Source organism: Plecotus auritus, assembly GCF_963455305.1.
Source record: "Plecotus auritus genome assembly, chromosome: 8".
Lineage (NCBI taxonomy): Eukaryota > Metazoa > Chordata > Mammalia > Chiroptera > Vespertilionidae > Plecotus > Plecotus auritus.
In genome coordinates, this window is record NC_137782.1 from 312,680 (window position 1) to 327,187 (window position 14,508).

The following is a 14,508-nucleotide window of genomic DNA, read 5'->3' on the forward strand; positions in this document are numbered from 1 at the left end:
CCCCCCGTGCATGCATCACCACCCTCCCGGGCCCCAACCATAGGCTGCACAGCTATCACTCAGACTCACGTCTCGGGTGGCGTCACGGTCGGCTCCCCGCAACAGCATCACCCTCACCACCTCGCTGTGGCCCATCTGCGACGCGATCCACAGTGGTGCCGTCCCATCCTGCAGCGAGAGGACCACACAGCGTCCAGATGGCAGCCACACGGTGTCTACACAGCATCCACACAGCCGTCATGTGGCCTCCACACGGCAGCCCCACAGCGTCCACACGGCAGCCACATGGTGTCTACACAGCATCCACACAGCCGTCATGTGGCCTCCACACGGCAGCCACACGACGTCCACACGGCAGCCACGTGCATCATGATTTCACCAACAGAGGATGGCAGGGCCGGTAGGTGGGGGAACCAGCATCGTCTCAGTCACCAGCGCGGATGCTCAGGGACCAGCAGGCTGGCCAAGCAGCTCGGGGAGGAGACACCCCCACTCAACGCCAGGGGAGCGGCTGAGCCCTGAGAACCAGGTCGCTTTGGAGAGAAGGGCAAGAGGAGGGTCCAGAACTGCCTACCCCGAGGCAGTTAAGGTGACACGGCCCGAAGAGGCTGCTGTCGGATAAGAATGAATTCCTCGTCTGTGGGGACACGGGCTGAGAGCAAGATGATTCAGCCACAGGACATACGGGTCATTTCCTGCTGGAGGATGGGACTCCACTCGGCTCTGCTACTCGTAGCAGGCACAGGATGGCCGCCCAAACGGATGGGGACAACGGTGTTGGAGCGGGTGGAGGATGGGGGCACGTCAGAGCCAGAGGACCCGAGGAAGCTGCGTACGAGGACCCGGCACCTCTGTGTCTTGCAGAGACGTGGGGAAGAGGGGGTGAGACGGTGGAAGGATCTGAAACACCTCGCCCTGCTCCATCCTCCAATCTGAACACTGTGCATCCTTAGCGATGCAAACACACCCCCATTGGTACTTTCAGTTTACCAAGCACGTCTCCACCCATTATTTAATTGGATCTCCCAATTCAGGAGCATCGTTCATTCACTCACCCAACCACCCCGCAGTTCTTAAGCACCTTCCGAGTCTCCGGCAGCCAGAGCTAAAAATAAGACATGACTGCCCCTCGGAATGACCTATGAACCAGGAGCTCACGGTTGGATTCCGGTGGGGGCACACGCCTGGGCTGTGGGCTCCATGCCCAGTAGGGGGGGTGCAGGAGGCAGCCGATCCATGATTCTCTCCCATCACTGATGTTTCTACCTCTCCCTTCCTCTCTGAAGTCAATAAAACATTAAAAAAGAAGACGCGACCCCTGCTCTGAAGGAGCTGAGCCCAGTGGAGAGGCGATGGAATCCGAGCCTGACCTCAGGACTCCAATAACGTGTGGACACACAGCCCCAGGAACCAGGAGAGGGCCTCTTACCGTGCGGGGTTACGGGTGAGCTTCCAGTTGGGGCATTGGTGTCCGAGCTGGGTCTTGAAGGGGGACTAGGATTTTGCCAGGGAGGGTGGGTCAAGGGAACCCATGTAGATGGAACAGTCCCAGTGACCTGGGCAGGAGTGGCTGGCTCAGGCAGGTGGGCAATCCAGATGGCATGGCCCAAAGGACGTGGGTGTGGCCTGAGGTGTGGGTGGAGCTGAGGGGGCGTGTGGGGCGGGACCCAAGAGGTGTGGGTGTGGCCTCTGTTGTGGGTGGAGTCCGAGGGATGTGGGTGTGGCCCGAGGGGAGTGGGTGTGGCCCGAGGGATGTGGGCAGGTTCCGAGGGGTGTGGTGGGGCCCGAGGGGTGTGGCTGTGGCCTGAGGGATGTGGGCGGGGTCCGAGGGGCGTGGGTGGGACTGGGAGGCAGGAGGGGGAGTCTGGGCTCCAGGGAGGGTTTCCAGGCTCACCTGCTGGTGCCCTCCCTCCTTATCCGCTGGGCTCACTGCTCTTTGTGGATGTCACCACCAGGGGGCAGCCAAGGAAAGGCTGTCAGGCCTCGGAGGCTTTCTCAGGGCTTTTCAGTACAATGCTATTAATTGGCCCTAAGACTTAGAGAGGAGCTGAGAGGTGCCCTGTGGGGAATAACTGGGAACACCATACAGGAACACGAACAGCTGTCGCCTCATCGCAACAGCCATGGGCGTGGAAGGCCACCCTTCCCGGCTGAGGCCTCAGTGTCCCGCCCTCCAAACCGTGAGCCTTACAGACACTCTGGTGGGAAGACAGGACGGGGCCGGTCTGACCCGGCCAGACGACCTTTTATTATAAGCTCACGGCAGGTGGAAACAGGTAGAGGGGTTTCCTGTGGGGCACAGAGGGCATACTGGGGTCAGTGTCCCACGAAAAGGAAAAATTCTGTCCCCGCAGAGCAATTCCTGTGCTATAAACGCCCGGTTCTTTTCAGAGCGGGACTCACAATTCCAATCACATCGAATACAGTCTTTGGAAGGGCGGGTGGCTTGCCCCTTGACCCCAGCCCTCCCCTCTTAAACCAGGTCGTCCACTGGACCAGTCACCTCCCTTCTGGGGTGCCCTGGCTGCCACAGCTACGTGGGGTCACTCATCAGCACATGACAATCCATGCAACACATGAAGTATAACCTTACACCAACTTGGCTTTTCACAAACAGTGCCTTCGGCCAGTGGTCGGCAAAACGCGGCTCGCGAGCCACCTGCGGCTCTTTGGCCCCTGGAGTGTGGCTCTTCCACAAAATACCACGGCCTGGGCGAGTCTATTTTGAAGAAGTGGCGTTAGAAGAAGTTTAAGTTTAAAAAATCTGGCTCTCAAAAGAAACGTCAATCGTCCTGTTGATATTTGGCTCTGTTGACCAAGGAGTTTGCCGACCACTGCGGCTTAGGCGTATGAATAATATGATTTACTTTACAAATAGATTTGTCAGAAACACCAGAAATTATTTTAGAAGGAGGTTCGAAGAGAGACTTGACCATCTCTCATTTCTAAAGTCACAGAGGCACCCTCAGTAGTGACCTCCAAATCAAACCTATGCAATCTGAAAACGAATCCTTTTTATTTCGTAAAATTGGGCCTCGGATTCAGAATCAACCAACTATTTCCAAATAAGGACCGACCAGAAAATATTAAACTCCGATCCCCAAATGTCAATTCTGGCAGGAACGGAAGTGCAACTTTTCCTAAAAGTGTCCTTTCCCAGAAATATTCCTGAGGCCATCGGAGCTAAGAATATCTTTAAGATTCTGAAAATACAATCTCCCATTTATAGCACTTGTTCAGTTCTCAAGAAATACTGACTGCACATGGAATAAAACAGTCATAAAAAATCGGGGAGCTTGTTGATTGGAGCATCAGCCCATATATCAAAAGGTGGTGGGTTCAATTCCCAGTCAGGGCACGTACCCAGGTTGTGGGTTCAATCCCCAGCCGGGGCATGGGCAAGAGGCAACCAATTGATATTTCTCTATCCCATCGATGTTTCCCTCCCCCGCCCCTCAAACCAATTAAAAAAAAAAAAGACGGGGGTGCTTGGAGAGATCATCAGGATCATCCCACCCAGCCCCCCTACATTTCAGATGAGGGACGAGCGGTCCGGAGAGGCTGGCTCCCTTGTTCAAACCACACAGCCAGTTACTGGCAGAGCCGGGTCTGGAACGCGGGATTCCTGACCTCAGACCCACTTTGCCCAAAGCCCCTTTCTTTTCTCGGGTTCCGTATGCACTTGGGCTTCTCAGGACTGAAGAAGCCGGTGGGTGGTCAAGACCTTGGACCAACCTGAAGGCTCCCATAGCTCTTTGTCACGGGCACCTACAGGCTTTGTCGAAGCAGGTCTCACCGCAGCGGGAAGCGCGGCGTGCCACTGACGGAAAGAAACCAGCTTGACGTCCCCCTAAAACTACCTTTAAAGTCCCGTCACCGTACCCGGAAGTGTTTTGTTAAAAACAGATTCATTGGTGAGGGAGTAGTTCCCGAGAGGAGCAGCTGATTGCAATGCCTCGCTCTGGATGGGCCTCGCCACTCGTAGAGGGAGGGCTGCATTAGCTGGCAGTTCTATGCCTTTACGTGTCAAGCAGTTGATTTACCAGCTGTTGGCGAATGAGGTCTCAGTAGCGTTGTAATTGTGAGAGATGGAGGTGCGGGACCTGCCGGGGACTGCCCTGGGCCCCTCTGTGGTTGGCAAAGGCAGTGAGGGAGGGGGACGAGAGAAGGCAGCACCTCAGGGAGGGCCTGGGCAGGGCCAGACACCCACACCCACGTTTTAAACACAGTCAGTGGTGATGTCGGCCTGATTCCGGGTGAGCCCAGAGCGAAGAACACGAGGAACCCTGATCACAGATGAACTGTGTCACGGAAGCAAAGGGTGTGAAGGCACCCAGAGGTGACCGGCCTCTCAGGTACACCTGCCGAGAGCTGCCCCCCCCCGCCCCCGCCCCGGGCGCCCCGACATTACCTGCCTCGGCTGGTTGACTCTCGCTCCGGACGACAGCAACAGCCGAGTGACATCCAAGTAGCCGCCCTGGGCAGCCAGGAAGAGGGCAGTGGCTCCGTCCTGCGGGCAGCAAGGGGGAGGGTAAGAGGGCACCTTCCACGTTTACTGGGGAAGAAATCACGTTGGAAATACATGCACTGAACGCAGGTTTCCACTGCCACCCCCCGTTGTTCACATGCACAGTTAGCGCGTTATTCTCTGAAGAACGGACGATTCTGAGAGATCGCACTGAGTCAGACGGAAAGGCCAAGTTCAAAACAGACAGTTTCAGGGGGAGTGACGACGTACACGACGTCCCGACTGCGCACGGTCCCGATGCCAGAGCCGGCACCGGGAGTCCAGCAGCATCCAGGTTCCCCCGACACGCAGCCCCCCCTTTTCTCGTCTGCACAGACGTCACCGGCTGCTCCCTGCGCTTGTTGGGTGATCTGAGACCACCCACTTCTTACTTTATTTATTTTAAAATAGATTTTTATTGATTTCAGAGAGGTAGGGAGAGGGAGATAGAAACGTCAATGATGACAGAATCATGGATCGGCTGCCTCCTGCACGGCCCCTACTGGGGATCAAGCCTGCAACCCGGGCAGGAGCCCCAACGAGGAATCCAACTGTGACCTCCTGGTTCATAGGTCAACGCTCAACCGCTGGGCCACGCCGGCCGGGCCAGCTTCATTACCTTTATCCCGAGTGGGAAACGCCTGGCTCACCCAGCTCATTGCCCGCTCCCGCCGGGGCACCAGCCACAGGTTCGAACACGGAGCACCCTTCCCGCAAGCCCAGCCACGCGGGGAGCTAACCGGGCCAACGCTGGCAAGGGTGGCCCCATGGAAAAGCTCCCACCCACACGCTCATTACACGTGTATGAGAGCACACGGTGCCCTGGGCAGGAGGGCCAGCTGTCTAGTGGGGAGGGCCAAAAACGTGGTCCTAGACCATGGGTGCCGGCTTCTTCCACTCCTCACGACCGTCCTCAGCCACTTCCTCTCCCCGCGTTTCACTTTTTTTTTTTTTAAATATATTTTATTGATATTTTACAGAGAGGAAGGAAGAGGGATAGAGAGCTAGAAACATCGATGAGAGAGAAACATTGATCAGCTGCCTCCTGCACACTCCCCACTGGGGATGTGCCCGCAACTAAGGTACATGCCCTTGACCGGAATCGAACCCGGGACCCTTCAGTCCGCAGGCCGACGCTCTATCCACTGAGCCAAACCGGTTTTGGCCCCGCGTTTCACTTTTTCCTACAAAACTGAACTCACATTTGCCACAAACCCTTTGGGGTCACAATGACAATCAATAGAGAGAGCTTGGGTGACGTGCCGACGGCCGATTCGCCACAAGCAGGCCAGCACCGCAGTGGCTGGCTGCCTTTCAAAGGGTCAGGTCTCCATCCACCAGCCTCACCTCTTTCCCAAATAACCTGATTTCTTTTTAAAAAAATACATTTTATCGACTGCAGAGAGGGAGGGAATGGGAGAAAGAGAGAGGAGCATCGATGATGACAGAATCATCGATCGGCTGCCTCCTGCACGCCCAATATTGGGGATCGAGCCCGAAATCTGGGCATGCGTCCGGACCGGGGATCGAACCATGACCTTGAACCATGACTTCCCGATTCAGAGATCAACGCTCAACTACTGAGCCACACCAGCAGGGCCAAATAACCCGGTTTCTCCTTTTTTACACTCTTTTTCCCAAATAAGCCCACAACCAAATGTATTTTGGTTTCCGGCAAGTCCACAGGCCGGGCTTGCCATGTTACAAATGAGGGTGTGTCACACGATTTTTGAAGATCCTAACCGCACAGGTACTTCCCGTGTGAGAGATTTAAAAGCGCAAAACAGAGGGGTAAACACGATTACGTGGTTTCTGCGCCGAAAAAGGCCATCTGGTAAAGGATGCATTTTGTTCCTTGTCGTCTCAGATAAAAGTCCTATTGCTTTGGAGACTCTGGCTTCCAAACTGGGGCTGCGGGGGCACGGGTGACGCGGGGGGCGAGCGAGGTCCCGGAAACACTCACGTAGAGCTGGTCGTGGACGTTGGCGCCGTGCTTCAGAAGGGTGTCCACCACCTGCCGGTGCCCGTACTGGCTGGCAGCCAACAGGGCAGTGCCCCCGTCCTGCGGGCACGCAAAGCACACACTTTAGACACGGGCGCGGGCACCACGCGCACCCAACGCTGCTCCTCGCTCGGCGAGAACTCTGGAGGAGAACTTTCCACAGGTGACACCAAACTCACCTCTCCTCTCCGGCCCCTTCCCGTTCTCTTTTTTATTTTCACTTTTGGTTAACCCTCACCCAAGGGTATATTTTTTCCCATTGATTTTTAGAGAGCGTGGAAGGGCGGGGGAGAGACAGAGAGGAACATCGATGTGAGAGAGACACATCGATTGGTTGCCCCCTACACACACCCCAACCAGGGCTGGGGAACCTGCAATCGAGATACGCGCCCTGGACGGGAATCGAACCCTGGACCCCCTTCAGTCCGCAGGCCGAGGCTCTATCCACTGAGCCACACCGGCCAGGGCCCCTTCCCGTTCTCCTACGGCCGTGACAGGGCTCATCTCAAGGACGTCCTCGTGCTGGACACGCGGAAGACCTGCCTGAGGTCGATGAGGGCTGTCTGACCGAGTCCTTGGGATTAATTTGGAAACGCCCAGGCCTCCTGGACTCACCGACAGGACCGCTCTGTCAGCCACATGAATGTCCCGTCACCACGTCGTACACTGAGACTCTTACCACATCTTACGCCCACTGGGATCAGACACAAAAATAACAGGAATTTCCCAGGTCCAAGGACGACCATCGAGCTGCCTCTCCACAAGGGAGCCGAGACCAGGACGCGGCGGCTGTCAGTTCTGTCCTGAAACAGGAGTCCCCTGGGCATCTGGCCAGAGACCCACTTGACAGACGTCCCTTCTTGCCGTGGCTGCACTGGTGCAGGCCCCTGAGGCTCGGGTGCGTTTACAGGGCACCCTCTGGGGCCGCTGCCTCCATGGGACAAGCCCTGCACCCTGAAAGGGTGGACACTCACAGCGATTCCACGTGCCGCACGTCCAGCGAGTGTTTGCCTGGAACACAGGCCCATCTGCCCAGCTCTCTCTGAAAACACGGGCCCTCGGACGCCACAGAGCCCTGCAGAGTGGGCGAGGGCTGATGGGGATGGAGAGGGACATCCCTGCGTTCCACCGACGCTTCTTTTATTTCTGCAGCTAAATGAGGACGGGCTTTTATGCCAACCACTTCGCACTCCTGACTCAACGCGTCTGCGGTCAGCAGAAGCCCTTAATGGGTGCTCTCAGGTGCTGAGGCGAATCATTCCCTCCTCCCGTCTAGGGCTGGTGTCTGCCTGGCTCTGTGCATTGCTATGTGGGCATTGGAGCGCAGTATAAATAATGCAACAGCATGCCATCTGCTTCCAAAATGCAGATCACAAACACGAGAGTGTAGTTTCTAATTTGGGCAGAGGGTGTTTTTTTTTTTCCAAATGCCCACCCTTTGGGGCCCCATCCTCAGGTTCAGCAGGTCGAGGGTGAGGCCCAGAAATTGGCCTTTTGTCCAGTCACAGAGCAGGTGACTGTGGTGGGCCTCCTGTGGAGAAGCTGCCGCAGGAGCTGGGGGTGTCCAGGCAGGTGAGGGCCCTGGGGACGCCTGTGGCTGCGTGAGGCTCCAGCCAGGGCTGGGCTGGGGGGGGGGGGGGGGACGGAGCGGGGGGGCTGAGTTCTGAAGGGTGAGGAACGGAGGAGAGAGACTGGAAGGCCATGGTGGGGGTGTAAGCGAGGGCTGGGTGAGCATCAAAACCCTGCTTTACAGCAGCCCTGAGCACCCATGTCTCCCAGCTTCGTTCTGTCCATTTTCCCAGCTCTTTGCCGAAGGAATTTAGAGATCCGATGAGATAGGATGGCTGACATGGAAGAGCTGATACCGTTGATTTCTAAGAAACACATTTTGGGGCAAATACGTTGAATAACGATGCGAGCAACGGTTGACACAAGTCAGTTTCGTGACAGGATCCTATTAAGACTCAGAGCCCCCTGACATCTCTCCTCCCCGTGGGGAGCTCTTGGACACCCCAGCTGACCTAGTGGAGACCCAGGGAATGCCCCCCCGGGGCCCAGGTTCCCCGGGTCCTGGGGTAACACGAACCGGGCCCTGCCCAAGGCTTCACGCCAGCACTAACTTGCCGGCCAGGAAGACCGGGGCCGCCCCACGGCCGCACAGGACCGTTCTGACGTAGTTCGACGAGTTGAGGTGTAGGCTTGTAAAACTGTGCTTTCCGTGTTCAGCTGTATTTACTTTTACAATGGAAAATAAAATGACAGCCGAAACTGGTTTGGCTCAGTGGATAGAGCGTCGGCCTGCGGACTGAAGGGTCCCGGGTTCGATTCCAGTCAAGGGCATGTACCTTGGTTGCGGGCATGTCCCCAGTAGGGGGTGTGCAAGAGGCAGCTGATCGATGTTTCTCTCTTATTGATGTTTCTAACTCTCTATCCCTCTCCCTTCCTCTCTGTAAAATATCAATAAAATATATTTTTTTAAAAAAAGAAAATGACAACTCATATAAAAATACGAGCACGCGTATATCCTGTATGTCCTACCCAGCACGTTTGGAGGCCTGGACGCAGGCCGGCACCAGGTCTCTGAAAAGACAGACACCTGCTATCCAGATCTCCGTGGCGTCATCCTTTTAACAGCGAAAAGCCCCAGCGGGAACGCCCTTGATATCAAAGTTATCAAATCCAATGAGTTAAGAAAACCTAAAAGTTTCCAACGGGGGCAGATTTTCAGGGATTTCTTGTTATGACTCGGCCAGCCATAAGCTGACAATTACAAAAAGTCCTGGCAGTCCAGCTCTCCTTCTGTGAAGTGGGATCGCTCACACACGCATGCCGCTCTCAGCTTGCTTAGCCCCGTGCCCACCATGGGCAGTAAGTGGCTCCTGCTGTCCGACTAGATGAGCTGCCATCATCGAGGACACACCACCTCAGCGCGGGCGTCGCAGAAGGCAACTCCCTGCCGGAGTCCCTGGGATGGCTCCGTACTTCTGCCTCTCCCATCCCAGCCTGGGGTTAACCCAGGGGTGGGCAAACTTTTTGACTCGAGGGCCACAGTGGGTTCTTAAACTGGACCGGAGGGCCGGAACAAAAGCATGGATGGAGTGTTTGTGTGAACTAATATAAATTCAAAGTAAACATCATTACATAAAAGGGAACGGTCTTTTTTTTTTTTTATTTCAATAGTTTTATTCATTTCAAACATTTTAACAAGAAGAATGTAAACACTAATTATTATAATTTGAAACTTCGAAAAATGGAGGAATCATAGCACAATAACATACCTTATATTGAAGATGGCAAAGGCAAAATAAAATTGCCTAACATAGGAAAGGTACAAAAGCCTTTCCAATTAAACTTAAATATAATAAAATAATTTAAAACTAAAACAAATAGAAAAGAACAAAATGTGTAAACAGTAAATTAAACATTTTCTTTAGTGCAACTTCCAAATTATGCCCGGGACGTAGATGTAGATGGCCATGTAGACTGGGTTGAAAGGTTTTTGGTCTTTAAAACATCAGCTTCAGTGGGAACAGTGTTGTTGGTCTCCTTTTTAGCTAATGCTCTGATACTGTGCTCTCCAGGGGTGTGTCTCCCTACATCACCACGATAACGTGTCTCCGCATTCCCAGGGTGATGTCGGGAGACGCGTCCGCGGGCATTCCAAGGAGCCTCTGGAAGATGGAGAGGTTGTTCCTTCTACTGAATGGGGATATAAACCCGCCCACTCAGAAGAAGGAGCTGCGGCCGTGTTTCCCGACGTTGCCATGTGAACACTGCTGCTGGTGAAGGAGCGGAGGGGAGAGCAAGAGAACCCTCCGCTCTTTCGGCTCCGCGGGCCAGATAGAACAGCCGAACGGGCCGGATCCGGCCCGCGGGCCTTAGTTTGCCCATGGCTGGGTTAGCCTCAAGGCAGAAACCAACCCGTGCAAACAGGGAAGGCTGAAGCACCTGCCGCCTGGCCCATCCTGGTGACAAGGGTTCGTGTCCCGGAGCAGAAGCTAAAGTGCAGAGGAGTCTAAGCAACTCCTCACAAAGGCCCCGACTGTGAGCCCCGAGGAAACACGTCGTTTTCAACTGAATCCCTAGCACGGCCCTGAGCTATTTACGAGGAACCGCGTGAAACCGCGTGAAACCGCGTGAAACCGCGTGAAACCACGTGAAACCGCGTGAAACCACGTGAAACCGCGTGAAACCGCCTCCCAGGCTCCACAGTCTCGTAAGAAGGCAGCACAACCGTGTACGACCGATGAAGAGGAACGAACGCTCGTGACGGCCCCGGTGCTTCAATGAGGATGAAATCAAGGAGGTTTACTTACTTTGGTCCGAAATTCAGTGGACGCTCCGAATCCAAAGAGAAATCGCACAACGTCATTATGGCCTTGCTGGGCCGCGAAGAACAGGGCCGTGGTACCTGACTGGAGAGAGAGGCTGGTTTTAAAAGGCGTTCCGTTACCCCCGGCCCGGCAGCTCGGCTGGGCGGAGCTTCGTCCCCGTGCACCAGGTTTGGGGGTTCCATCCCAGCCAGGGCGCCTACAGGAAGCAACGGATACATGCATAAGTGGAACAAGTCAACGTTCTTCTCTCTCTCTCTCTCCCCCCCGCCTCCCTCTCTCTCTCTTCCCCACACCCCTCCCCCCATAAATAAAAATTTTAAAAAAGACGTTTGGTTACATTACATTTAGTTTATACATTTGCAAACAAAACTACACCCTCGCGTATAGAACTTCCAGGCTAGGAGGGGCCATGTCTGAACTGAGTGCATTCTTTGGTCGGAGAAGGAACGAGACGAAAGGAAAACGTTATTCCTGGCTCAGTGGAATGGGGGTGGACTTGGTCCTGCGTCCGGGAACCTGTGTGTTACTTATCGGGAAAAGACGTGGTTAACGAAGGGTTTTGAGAGGAGGCGCTTGTCCCCTGGGCCCCGAATCCGATGATGAGCGTCTCTGTCGGAGTGAGGCCGAGCAATATTTAACTCAGAGAAGAGGCGCAGGCAACGTGACCCCAGAGAAGAGACTGGGACAGGGGTCCTCAAACTTTTTAAACAGGGGGCCAGTTCCCTGTCCCTCAGACCGTTGGAGGGCCGGACTATAGTTTAAAAAAAAACTATGAACAAATTCCTATGCGCACTGCGGGCCCGGGACGCGTCGGCTGCTAAGCAGGACAGGCAGCGGCACCCGGCGGGCCGGATCCATGTCCTCGGCGGGCCGCATGTGGCCCGCAGGCCGTAGTTTCAGGATGTCTGGACTAGGGTGATGGGGCCGCAAGTCAAAGAATGCCAGCAGCTGCCGGGAGCCGGGGGAGGCAAGGAAGACCCTCGAGCCTGCGGAGGGAGCGTGGCCTGGGGACACCGTGACTGTTCTGTCCTTCAGGACCGCGAGAGGAAGAAGCTCTGATGTTTTAAGGCCCCAGTTGGTGGTCACTTGTGACCGCAGCCGTGGGGAACGGATGTGCTGGGAATGGCATTTGGGGAACACGGGCCTTCGTTCACACGGGAACACGGGTAGTGGTCTGGTTACAAAACGTCCCGCCCCAGAGCAGAAAGCTATCCGTGCGGGAGAGAATGCAAAAGTCATTCACGCAGACGGGCAAAAAGCATTTCCCCAAATCGGACACGTTAACAACCAACAGTCCGATTCCCATTTTAAACTTATCCGTGGTATTTTGAGACACACTTTCTAGCATCCTTTCTTCACAGGTATTTCTATAAACCTACTCCAAGGTCGGGACCCAAACCATTGTGCAATCTGAGCAAAATGACCATCCCTCTGATGGGGGCATCCTTCATGTAAAGATACTCTTGCCCGGCCCATGTTGCTCAGTGGTGAGTGCTGACCTATGAACCCGGAGGTCCCGGTTCATTTCCCGGTCAGGGCACAGGCCTGGGTTGCTGGCTCCATCCCCATTGGGGGGCATGCAGGAGGCAGCCGACTGATGATTCTCTCTCATCATGGATGTTTCTCTCTCTCCCTCCCTTCCTCTCTGAAATGACAAAATTTTAAAAAATAATAATGTAAAAATCAACAAAAACATCTAAAAAAAGAATGACTCGGGTCACAGAAGGTGGAAGTCCCCACAGTGGGCAGCTGAGAAGGCCCAGGAGCTGACACTGGCCGGACGTCAGCTGAACACATCCTCTCAGGCACGCCTTGCAGCCAGGCAGCGGGACCTCTAACCACATCCCTTAAACACGCCAACGCTTCGTCCCGGCTCCGGTCAGTCCTTCCCTCTTCCCTCGGGATGAGATGCAGGAGCTCACGCCATTTCCAGAGATCGTTCTGTTTTTAGGAGGACTGTGTCACCAACCCGTCCTTAGAGGCGCACTCGCTGGACTATCTCAGCCACCCCCAGCAAACCGTGTTTCCGAAGGATTTCGCCGACCGGCTGTGCGCCAACCACTGAGCCACGCCGGCCGGACGTCGTCCTTACTCCAGTGCAAACCCTGACCTACCTCTCTCTGGAGGTTGATGTCCGCGCCCTGGAGGACGAGCTCCCTCACGCAGTCGATGTGGCCCGCGTAGGAGGCGACCATGAGGAGCGAGGTGCCGCACTGGAGGGAGGAGAGACAGGGGGCGTGAGCGCCGGGCCATCGTGTGTCCGAGGGTCCTGGCGAGGAGGCCCGGGAGCCAGCCCCACCCAGGGCCCCTCGGAGCGCGTCCCGCCGTGCTGGCCTGTCCCTGAGTCAGCTCACGCGGCAGACTCGGTGGGGAAAGCAGCTGGGAGGCTGGAGTTTGCAGCTTAAAAACTGGCTCCCTCTCAAGGGTCCCGGGTTCGATTCCGGTCGAGGGCATGTGCCTTGGATGCAGATACATCCCCAGTGTGGGGTGTGCAGGAGGCAGCTGATCGATGTTTCTCTCCTGTCGATGTTTCTAACTCTCTCTCTCTCTCCCTTCCTCTCTGTAAAAATCAATAAAATATATTAAAAAAACAACAACAAAAAAAGAACTTGCTCCTGCCATTACCTCCAGAAATGCAGTCCCCAGTGAGCATGGTTCCTGCATCTGAAAGCAGCAGCGATACAAGGGCCTCACGGTAGGTCCATAAGAAAGATTCCTCAGCCCCAACACGGCTGTTCATGCACAAAACGGGTTGCAGGGGTGGGCAAACTTTTTGACTCGAGGGCCACCATGGGTTCTTAAACTGGACCGGAGGGCCGGAACAAAAGCATGGATGGAGTGTTTGTGTGAACGAATATAAATTCAAAGTAAAGGAGCGGAGGGGAGAGCAAGAGAACCCTCCACTCTTTCAGCTCCGCGGGTCGGATAGAACAGCCGAACGGGCCGGATCCGGCCCGCGGGCCGTAGTTTGCCCACGGCTGGGTTAGAGGGTGCCAGCTGGTTTTCTGGGCTCGGAGTCCTCGTCTTCACGGGGGTGAGGGTGGAGAGGACAGGCACTGTGATGAGATGGGCCTTTAGGAGGAGGGGTCAGGAGCCCTGGGTCCAAGCCGACCTTGGTCCTGAACCCACGTGGAAGGGGCAGGTGCCCGCGATGGCGGGCTTTCGCCTCATCTTTACTCCGGCTTCCGGGTTCAGGCCTGGAGGTGCGTCTGAGGCAGACCCCTCCCATCCAAGGAGACTTTTGCAATTGAATTCAGTGTTTTTGCCAAGGGCTTGAATAGTGACCTGAACCACCACCAGGGGCCTGGCCAGGAACAGAGGGTCCATTCCAACGGGGACAAAGGAAGGAAGTTTCACAAGCCATCTGCAAGGCTGTGGGGGGGGGGGGGAGGGGAGGGTATCTGAGGAGCCGCCTGGCACTGTGAGCTGGCAGCTCCACGCCAGCCCAGGCCTGAAGGCACGAGGCCAAGGGGGGCTTCCAGGCTGCTGCTGCCAGACAGAGCAGTGAGGGGGGGAGCGCTGGGCTCCCCAACATCCCTGTCCTTCCCACCTTGCACGCCTGCCCATGCTCTCATCGGCCAAACCCAACGGGAAGCCAGAGGGAAGCGGTCCCCTGGGGCCGGCATACAGCTCAGAGGCTGGGCACCGGGAGGCTGGGGAGGGAG

The 14,508-nt window shown here is 55.7% G+C and overlaps 1 protein-coding gene across 2 annotated transcripts in view; it reads right to left on the reverse strand.

Moving 5' to 3' along the window:
• Positions 1–14,508, reverse strand: part of ANKRD29 (ankyrin repeat domain 29) — a 30,108-nt gene that overhangs the window by 4,876 nt on the left and 10,724 nt on the right. The window contains exons 3-7 of one of the 2 annotated variants that reach the window (XM_080685008.1): positions 12,958–13,056; positions 10,826–10,924; positions 6,471–6,569; positions 4,412–4,510; positions 70–168 (exon numbers count right to left, since the gene is read on the reverse strand). In XM_080685008.1, coding sequence (XP_080541134.1) covers positions 70–168; positions 4,412–4,510; positions 6,471–6,569; positions 10,826–10,924; positions 12,958–13,056 — 495 coding nt within the window. The remainder of the gene's footprint in view (positions 1–69; positions 169–4,411; positions 4,511–6,470; positions 6,570–10,825; positions 10,925–12,957; positions 13,057–14,508) is intronic. The other variant, XM_080685009.1, reaches the window with a different exon arrangement.